The 17,630-nt window shown below is 39.2% G+C and overlaps 2 protein-coding genes across 3 annotated transcripts in view; both read left to right on the forward strand.

Annotated features, from left to right (window-relative positions):
• The window catches only part of ttc12 (tetratricopeptide repeat domain 12), a 24,165-nt gene extending 20,116 nt beyond the window's left edge, over positions 1–4,049 (forward strand). For both annotated transcript variants that reach the window (XM_015052456.1, XM_015052457.1), the window contains exons 17-18: positions 589–817; positions 3,776–4,049. In XM_015052456.1, the coding sequence (XP_014907942.1) occupies positions 589–817; positions 3,776–3,854 (308 nt within the window). In that variant the 3' untranslated portion in view covers positions 3,855–4,049. The remainder of the gene's footprint in view (positions 1–588; positions 818–3,775) is intronic.
• A 1,310-nt stretch (positions 4,050–5,359) lies between these two features.
• LOC106959711 (uncharacterized) overlaps positions 5,360–17,630 on the forward strand; it is an 18,819-nt gene continuing 6,548 nt past the window's right edge. The window contains exons 1-4 of the mRNA XM_015052465.1: positions 5,360–5,528; positions 6,481–11,734; positions 13,668–13,901; positions 14,709–14,865. Coding sequence (XP_014907951.1) covers positions 5,483–5,528; positions 6,481–11,734; positions 13,668–13,901; positions 14,709–14,865 — 5,691 coding nt within the window. The 5' untranslated portion in view covers positions 5,360–5,482. The remainder of the gene's footprint in view (positions 5,529–6,480; positions 11,735–13,667; positions 13,902–14,708; positions 14,866–17,630) is intronic.

Below are 17,630 nucleotides of genomic sequence, written 5' to 3' on the forward strand. Positions count from 1 at the left end.
AAAACCCCCGGGAACTCCAGGGTTTTATTCCCCTTTTTTTTTTTTTTTTTTTTTTGGTAAAATTTCTAGATGCTTGAAGCTTCCGAATTCGTAAACAGCATGAAAAAATGTCCAGCCATTGTAAGGTTGAGAACAACAACAAAAACTTGTGAAGAAGCTGGCAGATGATAAGACAGAAAAGAATAATGTGCGAAAATATTGAAGCAAAATTTGAAGACATCAGCCTGGAAATTGAAGCTTGGGTTAAGATAGATCTTTCACAAAAAAAAAAAAAAAATCATCCTGAAAATACTCCCAAATGAATTAGTTATGTTCTCATGATTGGGCTAAAATTCCAGCAAACTGCTGTGAGAAGCTTGAAAGAGTCCCTAAACATTTGACCCAAGTACTGAGAAAATGTAATTAATTTTCTGACATGGAAAACAGTTTAAAGAAATTATAAAAGTTAAAAAAAACAAAGCACAATTCTAGTTCACCTAAAAAGAAAGGAAAGGTTTCTTCTGATTTCCCTTCATCTGTTTATTAATGGTTATGACTTTCATCATTGTATGCTTTCCTGATTTGGTTTCCACTTGTTATTTCGCGCAGAACTCTCCATTTTACGTCGTTTGCTGCGTTCCAACAGCGATGAGGTGATTTCAGGAAATGCAGCTTTGTGCTTGTCCCACTGCTTTGAGCTGGAAGGAGTTGCCACCCACCTGCTGGGTACTGATATTGTGCTGCTTCTGCTGCGGCTAGCTGCGGGGGAGCCTAAGAAGACAGCTGTGCAGCAAAATGCAGCCATTGCTCTCAGCAAACTGTGCCGATCTGAGCCCAGGTAACACGTCACCTCACAGATCACTAAATATGATTTACATTCTGAAAGCTAATGCTATTAAAGTTTGAAATGGTCTCAAAGTGACGACAGAGCTCTGGCTGAAGAAGCTAAACATAAAACTAATGTGCAATTTTGGGCTATTACTACTTTCTGAGTGCATGTCTCTTTAATATTCTGAATTGTCAAGACTTAACACACATCTCTTTTCATGAATAATGAGTAGGTGTGTTTGAACTGTGCATATTTTTAGACCTTGCAGCAATCAAATAACAATTTCATCAGCGTTTAAAAAAAAAATAAAAGTGGGTTTAAAACAAAAGAGAGATCTTTATTTGCAGCTGAATTAAAATGTTCACAAAGGCAAGAGCATTCATTTCGTTTCCTTGGATGGCAACCCACCCATTCTCAAAACGTGGAAATGTTTTCTTGTGCTTTTTGAAAAAGGGGGAAAAAAAACAAAACAAAAAACAAACAAACAAAAAAAATCTATTTATTACTGCTGGTTAGCACAACTGACTGGCAGCTGTAGTGTGTTTCTCCCTTTCCAAATCCTAGCAGGCTACTGACTAAAGAGAGGGAAAGAGATCAATTAAAAATTCTGCATTAGTTTTGTAATTAGTCTCCTCTGGCTCTGTTCCCTGGATTATTTCCCCATGTCTCTTGTGTCTACTGCTAGGCTTAAACCACAACCCGCCATGTCAAAATGTCAGAGGCTTTTGTCTTGGCTTTGAAAAGATTTCTTGTTTATTTGAAGTGGAGCTCCTGCTGAGTACTTCTGAGTGGTCAGTGTCTTATCTGCAGTTAGCAGGCGACATTGTGATCTTAAGCTAGCGAGTTACTAGCATCTTACTCAAAGAAAGCAGCTCAAATGTTTTCTTGTGCTTTCAAAAACAATTGAAAATGTTTAATATTACTTATGATGCAAGAGAGAACTGTTTAAATTGTCTTCGTTTTGACTGCCATAGAGCATCTTTGCTGCTATGCAAATTTTGCTTAAATGTATCCTGACACTTATAAGAGTCTCGAAAGTTGTCAACTAATTTCTGTTTCAACCGTAATCTAGATCTGTGGGTGGATTCTTAGATTATCCTGGCTGTGTATACCTTCAGTTCTGGGAATTTTTTTTACATTATCAGGTAGTAAGTAAATGAAGATGAGAATTTTATACAGGTTGCAAAATTTTATTTATTGTTTTGTTATTACACAAAGTTGTCTGCTGAGCAGTTGTCTTTTCTTCCAAATAAGTAATAACCAACACCAGATGTTTACATTTATGCGGATCCAGCTGTAGTGTCGTCTATTTTGGATAAAATAGTATTATTTGTCTACTGTGTTAAAATTTCCTATGCTTAGTTTTAACAGCTTAACCTGAAATCAACATTAAAACCTCATTTTAAGTGACCATTAAACTTTTGATTGCATTGGTAATTTCAGAAGAAACACTATTTTTTGATAATAAACAGCTTTACCAGACCACTTGCCATTAGTGATCGACCATACAGAGTTAATCAGTATAATGATCTTGTTGGTTACGTTAATCTTGGAACAAGTTTCTGATATATGACCATAGAACGGTCATAAGCCAGATGCCGCAAAATACAAGTAAACAGCTGGAACTGGTAGCAAATGAAATCTTGTCTGCACAGCGACTCGTCCCAAGTTGGCCCAGCTACAGCCAATTTTGCATTCTCCTGTTGTTCCTTTTCCTCTCCAGGATTTTACCTGTCAAACACGACGCACACGTTTCAGTGGGTATGCTGTTTATTACCCAACCGAGGGCAGGAGAAGAACCCGTTACCACTTGGTGGTTATTTAGCTCAGTCTGGAGTGTCGTAGCAACCATCAGACGCAGACCAAGTGCAGTTTGCATACATTAACCATGTTTCAGCAACTCCCACTGGATGCTCATCACACACGATGGCCGCAGTAAATTCTTGGTCTAGCTAAAATCACGGTGGAGCGTTGTCTTTGGAATATCAAAGACAACGCTCTCGTTTGTGTATCTGCTAAAAAGAGTTTTCATCCTCGCAATCAAAGAAAACGGCACTGTGCATAACAATGTGGTCTCATACCTTTTTCTGACTTATTTCTCTTGCATATTGCATCGGAGGTTTCTGATCTGATCTGTTTGCTGATCACACAGATATGGTTATGCATGCTCGCATGAGTTGAATTATTGAATTTCACCTGAATTATGTTGCAATTGGATCAACATTGTATTCCATTACACAGTCACTGAAATCTGGACAGTTTTAATTGGACAATTTGGGAAGCATAAACACGTTCAGGAAAAGAGAGATTCTCTTTCTACGAGATGAATGTGTGTTAGTGAATTCTTCCAAACTTTCGGGGACGCTCGGCTATAGTTCCAAGCTGTTACAAACCCTTTTAGAAAAAAAAAAAAAGGCAACTTTAATATCACTCTGTTATAAATGATAAAACAGGTATGCTGGCTAAAAGGATTTCTTTGCTGAATCGGCAAAACTTGTAACAGGATCAAAGTCTTTTCGTTGTGCCTCCTAACACGTTGCTTCTGCATTGGCCTGCCTTTGACCTCTACATGCAAGCCGTCGTCCCACTTCAGCTGAGAAAGAGTCTCTCTTCCTATCGTGTACATTCAGTCAAATGTTGTGAATAACAAGGCTCATGGACAGACTGTCAGACTTGCTTTAATGGTACAAGAGCATCGCTTGATATTTGAGAGCAGCCAACACCAAGCACAACTGTGTGTCATTCTGTAATAAATGCTCTAATCTGATGTAAGTGTCCTTACGTCAGTGTCCTTTTTGAAGGCCCTAAATGCACCTTAGGGCTGATAGGCTTGGACTTTGTTGAGGATGAGTTGATTGCTCTGTGGCGAAGGTCACACAAGTGTTTAAATTGAATGCCAGCACACTGGACACTCTGTCAAAATATTTTCTTTAAAAAAAAAACCCTATTTTTTCTTCATATTTTCAGACATGTGCACAAACTTCGAGAGCTTCATGGTCTTGAGATTCTGCACTCCTGTGTGAAACTCATCAAAGCAGAGGAGTAAAAATATAATCTGAAATGTTTTGATATGCAGCAAAATCTCTTGTTTTCTTGTGTTCAGTATAGAAAAGCATTTTTTTAACTCGTTCATACTTATTCAAATGAAATTGCATTGAAGATGTTTTCTCATCATTAATGATTCTGATGTAAAGGTTTTATTTGTGACCTAAAGAATTAAAGATATAATTGATTAAGAATATCTTCATGCTTGTAATCATTCTGTCTACATTAGCAAGATCACGTCCATTAGCAATGCTCTTTGTTTCATGACATTTCTGACTAGACGTTTTTTGAATATATATATATTTTTAAAATCAATGTTATGTCTTTAATTAGGGAGCAAAAAAAAATATTTTGCGTTTTTTGCAGAGTAACCATTTGTTTGGAGGCTCTGTCTTTAAAAAATAAAAGATGCATACAATGCTAGATATTTGTAATCGTGTGTCTGCTATGACAGTACCGATCCGAAATTTACATAAGTCTTGAATTTCATATGAATTTGATGCTGCACCATATTAAACTGTCAGGTTTTGGAATGATTATATTTACATTCAAATTAAATTCAAAAACGTGAAATCACTGTTTTATATCCTTCACTAATTGCAGTCAGATTACACACTTGTTTTACCCCGTCAACAGCATTTGTGGTAATTGAATCCGAACGTTTGATCACAATTGTTTAGAAAATGTAGAGGAAATTTAAACTGGCAGGCTATCTGGCATGGCCAAGTATAGGTTATACATTTTAAATCATTGTCTTTCCTGAAGCTCAATAGTATTTGGCTTTATCTTTTCTAAAGTCATTTTAACTCTGTTTGGATTTTTCATACTGTTGGAACTCCCATCTGGGGATGATGATGATGATGATGATGATGATGATGATGATGATGATGATGATGATGATGATGATGATGTAGAGTTGACTAGACTGTAGGCTGTGAAACTAATAAAGAAGCTAAAGTAAGGTTTCAGGTTGGGCCCTCCACCCCTTTTTAAAAAGTTATAAACCATGCTGGAAACTCAGTTCAGTGCCGGACCAACTAATTGAAATATGTGTAGCAAGAAGGATGTCAGAACCTTGTTAATGGCAAAAAAATAAATAAATAAAAATTGGTGCTTTTATGCAATAAAAAAAAAGACATTTATTAATATTTTATGGGAGAATGTCTGATTATATGAATTAAGGAAAATCCACTATGAATTCAAACTAGTCTCACAAGATGTCTATTTTTAAAAATCTCTTAAGCTGCATAGACATTTTACCTCAGGAAATGGTTAAAAAAGTATATTGCAGTGGACGAATGAATGACCATCATGTTAACGACACATGTTGATCAGTCACTGAAATGCCACACTTTGCAATCATTTTTTATAATAAACTTTTGTTGTAGTTCTTTATCAGTTACTTTTGATTAATATTTTCTGAATTCATTGACGCTGTAGATCATATGTAACTGAAAAAAAAAAGCTACAGAGAAATGTGATCTTTGTGATAATGACGTTCAAAGGACAGCCACCTTGCAAGTGACGACACTATCAGGCTCCATGCGGATATATCTGCAAACAGCTGAAACCCTGTGCATAACGGACCACCAACAGCTTTATAGTGACTGCTAAAAGACAAAACCCGAAATGTGGAAGTTTACCTCCCTTCCACTTGCTGTTTTCCTGCTTACAGGTATGTAATATTTTTGATATTAATTTGGGGTGAAGATAGAATAAAATGACCTTTTGTTTTCAAATGATCTTTTTAGCCTTTGTTAAATAGTAAGTTGGTTGGTGTTGCAGGTTTGTTGAGTGGTTGTTGATTGTTTTACTTGGCAGATCTAGTTCTTAGGCTTTAACTTTGTAAATTTGGAAACATCAGGAACAGAAAAAAAAAGTCAACAGATCAACGTTATAATTTATGCATTTATGGATTCATGTAGAAATTGTCATCCTCCACTTCCATCTAATTTACAGTGTAATGTGTAACAACAAAATGTAACATAATCACAAAACCGCCTGGTGTTAGCACCACAATTAATAGATAAATCACCAGACATTTAATAATCAGCTAATCAGTCACACACCATCTAGTATCTGTCACCAATTCAGTGAATTAATTTCAGCCACAGCAGGATTTAAATAATTTAATATGCCGTCAAGGCTCTTGAACGTAAACCAATATGATGAAACATGTCAAATATTAACAAATATGTCATTTAAGAAATAATTATATTCATGTTTCACATAGTTTTCTTCCTTCTTATAGAAAATCACTTTATCCACAGAAGCAAAGAGCATTGTGATTTTATTTTTTTTAATTTACAGCTCCAATGCATGGAGGCCGTAGGAACCATTAAATTAATGTGATCAGTGATTAAAAATGAATAAAGTGCAAGTGATTGCCACTGGGGAATTTGTATGATTAAATATAGTAAATCAACACTGGAGATATTCCCCTCTGCTACCCATGTTTGCACATACCTCACCTATTTTTATAACATATTTCATAATATGTTTTTCCCTGCATCAGCTCTTTATTTTATTTGCGTTTCATTTTTATTTGATACGACTATTACTAATACAAGTAGTAAAAAAAAAAAGCCTTTGAGGATAAACTTTGATTGACATGTTTTATTTTTTAGTAGTTGGGGGAGACCAAGAAGATTTCCAAAGTTACCTCCCAGAACAAACAAAAGGCATTGCTGTCACAAACTCTAGGCTTTTGGAAAAAACAATCGCAATTGTTCGTGGCACAGAAGCAGCACCTTCACAGACGACACACCGACGCATAGAGGAGGAGCCGACTGCCGAGTTTCCAAAGGCAAACGTGTTTGACACAAAACTAAAGCCAACTAATGAGGGGATGCCAACCGCATCGTTAGCCACTACTTTACAAAGCACGGGAAATATTCTCTCCAGTAACGTGCAAAGCTCTCTAAAATCATCAACAGCTTTCCATTCAAAATCAAAAGTCCCACTGAAGTCTGATTACGCAAAGATCGTTTCGTCTTCCACACCAACTGCATTGGTGTTGAATGATACCTTTGAGCCACGTGTCCATTTGTCTGCCAAGGCAGTCAAAGCCCCTCCATGGTTTTCTGTGCCGCGTGCAACCGGGAGCCGCAGAAATGCCAACTCTGTTATTCCCACATCTGCTGATACAGGACTTTTACTTCCAATCCCATCTGCATCTCCTCCTCGTGTAATTGATAACCTGACGGAGCTGTTTAACAACAGTGATGATTTACGACCTCAAGAGAAGAGCATAAGAAAACTGGGAGAGAATGAGGATCTGCCTAGTACAATGCAGTTCATCCTCCAAGCTGATCCAACAAAAGATTCAATGAAAGGAAATGATGTGACAGACTTGTGTTTGACCTGTCTGAAAGATGGAAAAGCAATGTCCAGCGAGAAATTTGCAGCCAGCTCTACTGCTTCATTAAACAGTTCCCATTCGTTTTCAACTGGGAAAAGCAAAGAGACCAAAGAGAGCAACATTTTCAAAAATGCAATAAATTACAACCACACATCTCTTCCTTTTACCCATAATAAGACTGAGAGAAAAACTGTTTCTTTTTCCTCTCATATTGCTGCTGAACTGTCATCTGAAAAACACAAATTCACAACACTACCACCAAGTCGTACCCATCCCAGCAACATCTTTGTCACAGCAAGTCCAAAGTTAACATCCATTTCGCAGTATCCCTCATCAAAGCCTTCTTACACCGGCGAGAAACCAGTAAAACATGGACACCAAGAGACATTTAACGAAAATGTCTCCATAAGGGAGCCTCAGTCAAATCCGATGCCTTTCACTCAGAGCGAGGAAAAGGCTTCCCACAGTCTCTCAACAAGCTTGAGAAATCAGGACATCAGCACTGGGCCAGTGAGCAATGCGCCTTTCTTTGCTCCCCTCAGCAGTTTTAACAGTCCTCTCCTGAAAGGTCGTGCTCATGGCACTGCTTCACATCCGACAAGAATGAACTCAATCGAAGCTCTTGCTGCAGTAACACCCTTCACCCTTCGCAGGCCAACTGTTTCCACAGTCAAAAATCTCAAGTCTGGTTTTCTGACAGGAAAAGCTGGGACTTTCATCTCTGTGTCCAACAGCCAAACAAAACCTAAACCTACGTCTCGGGCTGAACAGTCGATATTGACTTTGTTACCGAAGGATTTAACAGTTAGGCTTGCATCTGTCACTCATAAACAGTCTCCTGCTAATCTCCAAACAACAGCGAGTACGACAGCTGTGACCAGAGTACAAACTTCAACTTTTCCTACAAGAAAAGTTAGGCTGAAGGTCTTTGACTTTGACGTCTCTCAGTTGGCATTAACAGAACCAAAAAGTATGTCTTTCAATAAGAAACAGATAGAAACTCAATCAAAAATCACTGAGAGGAGGGATTTTGAAGGCAACAGGCCTGATAGCAAATTAATAGACTTACACAACATTCACAGTCTGACGCTTAGAGATGAGAGAGAAAGCATTTTGAGTGTAGTTACTGAAAACAAGGACAAAGACACTCTTCAGTCCAACAGCAGCCACGGCAGAGAAATTACAAAAATGTTTCTCAAAGAGGATGCAATCCTGGAAAACAAAAGGGAGGGATTATTAAGATTAGATGATCCTGAAATTGAAAAACGAGCAGCAGAGATAAAGCAAAGCAGATACAGAGAGGCTGGAGAAATGAAAGAGTTCATCAGCAAGACAAGCAGAGAAGAGCATGTACTTCTGAGACATGACAAACATACACAACACAGTGAGGTCAAAGATGAGAGAGACGCCAAAAGAGAAGGTGTGACTAAAATAAATACGCAGAATTCAACCCTGGATGCTACTGGAAAGCAGAAACAGTTTTTGGAGGAAAACGGAGCAAAGGCTGGAAGTGGGGAGGACAGAAAATTTAATAAGGATATTGGGAAGGAGGATGTGACAAATGTTCCCCCTGAACAGGCAACAAATTGGAAAGAACTTAACGGAGACAAAGAGCGCATTGTTGAAAAGCTGTCTCCCTGTCCTGGTTTGATTAAAGAGTCGGACAGCTCTGAGCTCAAGGGTATTCATCTGGGTGAAAATGCTTCACAAATAAGAGACCTAACAAATAAGTCATTTTCTTTCGAGGTGACAAGCAATCACCAGCTGCCACACCCATCTGTAAGATCACCAGATCCAAGGGAGGAGGAGCTTCCAAAAGAAGACATTATGTTACCACCGAAGGAAACAAGTTCTCAAGAGTTTGAGGTTACGCTTCCTGCCACTGCCGCGTCAAAAATGTCTGGATCTATTTCTGTGTTTACGCCACTTATTTCCCCAAGCGGGAGGGCCGCTAACGCAGCTAAACTGCCTTCACTCACAACCCGATTTCAGAGAGCCGAGTCCCACTTTACCGTGAGCGGTTCTCTCAATGCATCAATTATTCAGAGCAACACAGATCATAAGCATAAATTGAACTATCCTGTTCAGAGGACCGAAGCAGTTTCACACACAGCGATCGAGCAAGAGCATGTGGAATATGCCACGCCATCCATACACCAGCAGATGTACGATGATTCATCCGCAAAGACACCCACAGTCGCAGTCTTGTCATTTAAACCCCGCATCTCTGTGGGCCCATTTCAGCCTCACCGAGGGCAGTCTGCTACTCAGAGGAGTCACTCCTCCTCCTCATGCCCTAACATAACTCCAGGCCAGACATGTCTCTCCAGGGTGTCAGAGCAGGCATCGCATCCAGACACTTTACATTCTCCCGCTGCGCAAAACAAGCAGAGACTTCCACAGGCGCGGACCACGTCGTCGTCCGCCATCCCTGCAGCAGGAATCAATGCCTTTTCTCCCGAAAGCGTGTCACCGATGATGAAACCGAGGACGTTAAGTGGTGACAGGTTGACTGTAACCTACGGATTGCAGAAGCTGACTGGATCACAGCAGGCCCACTTTGTCCCTGGATCCAACAGCAGAGAGTCCTCGTTAGCGGCCGCTGGTGAGACAGAGGCTGTCTCACCAGCAGCAACAAGTCAAAGAGAAAAGAAAGGAGATGTTATGCTCATGATGACATCCGTTGTGAGACATTCAGATGGAGTCGCGGGTGATCAACGTACGACTGTCGGGAGTAAACATGTTGCTAATGACACTGATGAATTCAACTCCACTTCCCTTCAGACTAAGAATGAGACTAAACAGAGTGACCTTTCTACTGCTGGTGGCAAAGATGAAGCAAGCAATATAATTATGACTGCGAAGCATCATCAGCACTTTGAGTTAGAAAAAGCCGTGCCGTACACTGCGATGGCTACAAATGGGGAATTTGGGCATGACACAAATGATGCTGACACGATCGATCGAGTTGGCACCGGCACGATTTTCCAGACGGGTAATCTTCCCGAAAGGCCTAAAATACAGTCTGACGAAGAGCCTAACTCATTGTCTGATATTGAGCATCGCTTGGCAAAGACAAATGTAAGGCACGACAACCAGCCTCTGTCACAGCAGAGTGAGGGTAACAACTCAGACCTGATTACAAATATGAATTCAAGCACTGACCGTGCGATCCACAAAATTACGCGCCAGACTTTTGACCAGGCAAGACACATTGCTTCTCAATTTCAGACAAACGCAAATAAAACCGCTGACTTTGTCTCTCTGACAGAGACTCCCGCTGAGTTCAGAGGCTTTACATCTCTGCTGGTCACCAGTGGGACTCTGCCAGACAGTAGGAAGTTAACTCAGAATGCAGCTGAGCACAGATCTCAGCCCTACGCTCGTCCTAATCCTTTGACTCAGAGAGAGCTTCCCATAACTCACACTTCTGACAAGCTCACCCCCGCTGTTTTGAGAATAAAAACAATGGAAGCGCATAGTGTGCAGGAGCAGCCAGAGGAGGAGATTCTTGCACGAGCTGCTGAACAAGGCCAGCATGCCCTGCTTTCTACGACTGCATTATCACACGATGTTAATATGGCAGAGTCTGGCTTTTCAGAGTCATATGTCCAGACACCTGCAGCGTCTGAACAAATGAGCTATTTATCACTTAAAGGGATTAAATCAGTTCCTCTGCCTGTGAATATTTATGGAGAGCACTCACAAGACCGGGTAGAAAAACAGAAGAACCACACGTTGCCCAAAAGAACCTCAATAAGCCAAGCATTCTTGGGTCATGTGACAGATTTTCTACCTCTTGCAGAGATCCCACCCACAGAGTTTGTTAATACAACCAGTTGTAGCAGCTCTGGCTGTACAAAGTCTGGTGAAACTACTGAGGCAGTCGTGATTGATCCCACAAAGGAAATGTTTGAAACTCGATTCCCAGAAAAAAATAATTTCCTGGCCCAAAACGCTAATAAAACAAAATCCGGAAGCAACTGGAGCTTTCATCGCTCGTTACCTGAAAAATCTGCACCCCAGGCTGTCGAGCTCAAAGTGTTGCATTTCTCAGTCACCAGTAAATGGGAGCAGGACTACACCAGTGATGACACGGCGTCAACAAAGGCCAAAAGTACATCAGATGAAACTGTTCATTTGGAAAGAAAAGACGCACCTCAGTGGACTCGGTTTGTGACGACAACGACACAAAGACGCTTTCAGAACACCTTTGGAGTTGTCGCAACAGAGGGCACACTGTCTGAGTCTGGAGCGGCTGCTGTGGAAACCACAATAAAGTCCACTGAGAAGACGCTGCCTGTTGAAGGAAACACCAAAACACAATTAGACAGAAGAGTAGGCAGAGCCAGGATGCTGGCAGAACAAAATGTCAGTAGGTCACCGCGTGCCCATGCTAAGGACAAGACGGCAAGCCTGGAGTCTGGGAGCAGGCTGTTAGTGTCAGAGCCGCAGACTAAATCAGAGCTCCCAAGGCTGAACCAGAGGAGAAGGACGTCACCTCATCAGTATGTCTCTGGGTAATCTTGTTACGTCTTCTACCATTTCTATTATTAACCTGGTAACAGATAAAACGAAGGTAGAGCAGCATTTTATAGTAAGTATGCCAGATATTCTAGCACATCCCACTGATTCATTGAATTTCATCTGCAGGTGGATCTGTAGAAATTACAGTATTGTCCAAAAATGTACTTATTATAGTCATTTTAAAAGCAAGGTGTGAATTAAAATGTACACAGTGAGACATTTTACACGTTCGTCTTTATTTTGATCTTTAATTAAAAAATATTTCTCACATAGCTCAAATATAAAACTGCACAAATTTTTTTTTACAAAAAAAAAAAGGTTTATCAAAAAATATTTTTGATGCACGGTACAGCAGTTGCACAAAATGAGCAGCAATCCAATGATCTTTAGAGCAGTTTTTGGTACTTTCTGCATTTTTGGTCAGCAGCACTAAATTGTGCTTGAAATTACAATCATCATGTCCACTAAGCAGCAGGGGGAATCATGAAATGATTTAAAATGTGCTGTTAGACAGCTGTGGACCAACGTCAGCAGATGGCATGGCTGTAGTTTTATTTTAATTTTAATTTTTTTGATGATTTTTATCCATCCGCTACTAAATTCAGCAGGTGGGAAAATTCTACCGTTATTGTATCAAACATCTCTGAATACAGACACAAGCCCATCACCGATGTTTTCATTTCCTCTGTGAGCACAGGAAAGTAAAAATAAATAAAATAAAAATGAAACGGCTCTCTGTGGATCCTCCCTGGGTTTACCTTGAGGGGGTTGAAATACTTGAACTTTTGAAATGGGTTTTGGTCAGACTGCACTGAGAGCTTGGTAAACATTTGGAACAGAGCTGAGCTGTTGACTATCCTATAAATTACTGTCATAAATCATTTTAACCACTGAATGCAACAAAGTGACAAAGTAAATGCACTTATCTTAGATGTTCCCACTCCTCTCTCAACCGTACTAATTGACACAACCAACTGCAAAGACTAAATAAAATCTCTTAACAGGGAACTATAAATTAAATCCTGATAATCTTACATGGATTCTGCGTTCAGTTTTCACTGATTTCAGCATCAGTTGTTTTCATTTAATTTATTAAGCAGCGACTCTGTTTTTGTTTTGTCTGAAACAAACTTCCCGCTGATACAATCCTAATGACAATGCATCTTTTGTTTATTCTCTGCTCACTTACTCTTTTATCTTCTGGTGCGTCTCTCAAGGGCAAACGCAAGAATGCAGTCAATAAAACAGGTAATTTCTGTGTTGAAATAACTGGCACGCCACAGGAAACTCTGCTGGAGCTTCACAACAAACATTATATAAGAGAGTGGAAACCGTGCTGTGAAATTGTGTACATCAAAGTGTTTTGGCATCTGCCATGTACTGGTGCATCTCAAAAAATCTGAACGCTGCATGAAGGTGTAGTAATCCCTGCCATTCGTCTCAGAAATCGAAACAGTCATTTTTAAAGGGATTCATTGGACATTATGACATTTTGTTCTTATTTCTCCTGAGTAGGTGTTGTCTGTCTGGTCATTGTTTAATTACGATGATGAAGAAAAAAAGCAACTGCTAAATATTATTAGTGTTAGCATGTTAGCTTGATGACATCGCCATTTGGGTTAGCTGCCAGGTTGTTGGTCGACTTTCTTTCTGCAAAGAGGCTTTTTGGTGGGCGCCAAATTTTAAATCCATGCACTTCATGATTACCATTCGTCCTACAAGGGTGTTTATGGTGATGGATTGTATGATGCTTTATCTGTAAAGTCAAATGTTGCTGTATGAAAGGAAATATGGCAAGATACAAACTATGAAAAAGGTGAGAATAAATGAAATTGTTTTGTAATATTTCGCATAAATGTAACTTAAAATAGACAACAAATCCCATTACAAATCGCGAACAATAATGAGATATTGATCCACTGCTAGTGTGACAGAAATTTCAGATGACATCTGTGGCAGTGGAAACTACACCGCAGAAATGAGGCTGAAGATGGGAAGAAGTGTGGAGCCTGGCGATGTGGTGCCGGCCCGAGGGAACCTCAGAGCGATCATCAATCTGAAGACAAACAACAGTCAGATCAACCTTGGCGTCACCGCCTGTTGCCTGTCACCAACACGTCAGCCGGACTTCAACGACTCCACCCGCTGCCTTTTTTTCAGGTAAGCTGGAACGAGTCAAAAACGGCGGATGAAAAGATTTTGTGTTGGTGTTTATACTGTGAGCTTAAAAGCTCACTGAGAGTAAAGTTAAACTGGGACATTTTAGTCAAAAATTGTGTATATATGAGCTAAATATAGATGGTTTGATTTTCGATGGTTGTTGGAACACAAGAAATGTTGCTCATTTACAAAAGAAGTGATATCTCATAAAGGTAAATCTCTTCAGACGACAACAACAACATATCTTAATAGCTAAATATTTTTAGTCAACACGAGCTGCTTGACGTTGTCTCGTGCCAGCAGTTATTGCTATCCTGGAGACTCAGACACGTCGCTGTTAAAATGCACAAACTAGTATGTCGACGCGCCAATAAACAAAGAGTTCATATTTGTTTCAGCAAGAAAACAACAGCGTTACAAAATGTTCTCTCTTGAAAAGCAATTTTGATGTTTCATTTTAGGGTTAGTCTTAAGTACTGACCCCTATGTTGTAAGAAATCCAATTCAAGTATAAGATTTTATAACGTTTGCCAATATTGCTATCAGCATCCTTACTAAATGTGATGATACCAATGTCAAACCATTATAACTCTTAACGCTGACTTTTGCCTGACATGATTTGTTTGCCATTAAGCTTTCACCTCTCACCACTATTAAATATTGATCATTTTTTTCTGCACTGTGTTGCCGCCTTCACGTCTGCTAGTCAGTGCGGCTTTGGCTTCTGGAGACGGCCGAGCCTTCGGTTTGATTTCAAGAGAAACGTCTCAACCAAGTTTATAAAATCCACTTGTGCTCGTCTCTCAGGCCAGGAGCGGAGCCGCCGGGGATCACGCTGCTGCCCAGCGCCTTGTCAACCAGTGCCAGCTTTACCATCAGTCTCTTCCAAATGATTAATTACTCAGTGGTGTACCTACACTGTGATCTCAGTGTCTGCCTGAGGAACCACTCTGACTGTGAAAGGGTAAGATTGCAGTGGGTTCACAGAGCACCGCGGTGCAATGAATGTAAGGGGAATGAAGGAATGAGCTGAGAGTGATTTAAATGTAACGGGCTAAAGTGTGACGCTACGGAGCGTGGAGAATGACAGACGGAGAATAAACTGGCTTTGGGGAATAAATAAGAAAGAGAGAAAGGAGGGGAGACAAAGGTGGGTTGATATGTGCTAAAATATGCAAAGTTGAATAGATTTTTGTAAATCAAAAATGAAATGAAATATGTAGCTGGTATAAAAAAAAAATCTTGTCATAGCAATTCTCTGGAAGCTGATTTTCAAAACGTTTAGCAGAGTCTAATGTTAATGTTCTGTCTGACAGCCAAGGACTCAGTTTAAAACATGACAGTAGGATGAAAGAGAGCTTTGCAAAGTAACAGAAACACTTTCTTTTAATTTTTTTTTATTTTTATGAGCAGCAAAGGATGCGGATGCTTTGACAGAAACTTCTATAACTCAGTGTTGTTGCAGTCACTCATCTGATTTAATAGAAAACTGTGAATCATCTGACAAGCACGTCTTTTAGGCTAAATGTGAAGCCGGGTGAAAAACTCTGGAGACTCATTCAGAGGTCTATTTTTAAAAGGGCGCTTCTACACATCTCAGAACAACCGAGTCTCGAATGCTGCTATGGTCTCAATGTGAATGTGATGGTTAGTAGTTATGCATGTTTCTGGTTTGATTAGCTGTTTTAAATCACTTTCACTCTTTTACACATTTAGACATTCTTAAAAATACACACAAAATTTCCTGATGCGTTAAATCTGAATACATGCAAAAATAGTTTTGTTTTTTTTGCTTTTTCTTTGATTTGCATACAAATAATTCAATATGTGCCTGACTAAACATCTATGCAAGCCAAATTTTTCATTGTGATTTTTCTATCCACTTGGTTACCTAAAGTCATGTACATAGCTGAGTTTCTTACCCGTGCGGATTGGACTTTGCCATTTATCTCCAATCTTGTGTGGTTTATCTATCAACAGGATCTCAAGGGATAGTTTTGAGGGGATGGAATCTGTTCTGGGATCCTCAGGGTCTCATTTTACTTTTTTTCGCAGATGATCTGGCTCCATTAGTGTCTTCAAGCACGATGTTAGCTGAGTTGCTAGTGTGAGGCAGCAAACATTAGTCAGTTCCTTTTCGCAAGAGGGAAAAAAAAAAAAAGGTGGACTGGTCCCTCTGGGTTTGGGATTAGTCTCTTCCTCAAGCAGAGCAGTGCCAAGTTTCCTCTCGTGTCATTCAATGAAAGATGGAGCACAAAATGTGTAGGTAGATGAAATGCTCTGTGTACTTTTAATGATTTGGGATACCCCAGAGGAGAGAGGCATGTTTCTGTCGTAAACCTGTTTTCCTTGAAATCCCCCTGAGATAAATAAACAAGAAACAGATTGATAGAGATAACATGGACAATTTTATACGCCTGAATAAGCCTGTCGTCTACTGGAATATTTACTGCTGTCAGAACTGATATGTGAGAACAGCTGTGTGAAGATCTACTTGATAACAAAGCAAAAATTTAAAAAAAGGAGACTTCATTTTGGCTCTGAAATCATAAGAAGATCAAAAACCTTTTTGTGGAAAACAAGTAAACAAAATAAGTTAGATTTTTTGACATTTTTACAACAGAGTATTGTGCAGAGGGTGGAAATCAGAAGAGTACAAATGAGTATATAAAGTAAACCAAAAAAGGTCATTCCCAAAGCAGACTCTTGGCTCAGACCTGTGATCCGACCGCTGTTCCTGAAAACACCAGATTCATCTCTGTGATATGTTATTCTTTTCATAAAGCCATATTCCCAAAGTCTTACCTCATCTCAAAAGCAGCTGTGAAGCTGCACAATGAGGGATACATTTTTAAAACAGAGTAAAACAAACAATAAATTATTAGAAATGATACAGAGAGAAACTGGCATTTCAAAGTGAAACATCCAAGGTTTGTTTTCTTTCAATCTCATTGTTAATTTTAGTTGTTGTTTAGTATCTATTTCTATGTCTGTCATTTTCTGTGTGACTAGATCACTTGAATAATTTCTCAGACACAAACATTCTCACTGCACTTTTATACATGTCGCTTTGAAGAAAAAATATTTACTTGTTGCATTGGCAGAGTCACACCAAGAGCTCTGAGTGTTTTTTTTCATGTTTAGCAGTCAGTTTTAAATTTGTGCAGTTTTTTTTTTTCCTTCGGTGATTAATGTTCACATCATGAAACAAATTTTATGAAACAAAGATAACTTGATGGGTTTTTTTTTATTAAAGTAAAATATCTATCCACAGCAGCCTGCCACTGCGTACAAAGATAATTGCTTAAACTTAATCTTTGATTAACTACATTCTTCGTGATTCAGCCAGAATGCTAGAATCAAATAATCACTTAAACTGCTTCTGTCTGACAACATGAAAGAGGTCAAAACATCTCAAAAAAGCAAAAATAACACATTTAACAGCACTAGTAGAGGTAGAAGGTAGGTCTTTTCACATGGTATTCACAGACATAACATATGAGAAATTACAGTTGCTGGAACTGTATGACGCTTTTCTATGGAAAGTCTGATCATCAGGAACCTTGAGGTTATTTGGGAAATGATGCAAAATGCACCAACAACCTGCAGGTGTGAACAAACAAACAAAGATATTCCTTTTTTTTTTTTTTTTTTTTTTTTTTTTTTTTTTTTTTAAAAATAAAAAAAAAATTAAAACAAAAACCCCCAAAAAAAAAAAGGGGAGAGGGG

The sequence above is a fragment of the Poecilia latipinna genome, unplaced genomic scaffold (assembly GCF_001443285.1).
Source record: "Poecilia latipinna isolate Pla-1442-1.1 unplaced genomic scaffold, P_latipinna-1.0 Scaffold1111, whole genome shotgun sequence".
Lineage (NCBI taxonomy): Eukaryota > Metazoa > Chordata > Actinopteri > Cyprinodontiformes > Poeciliidae > Poecilia > Poecilia latipinna.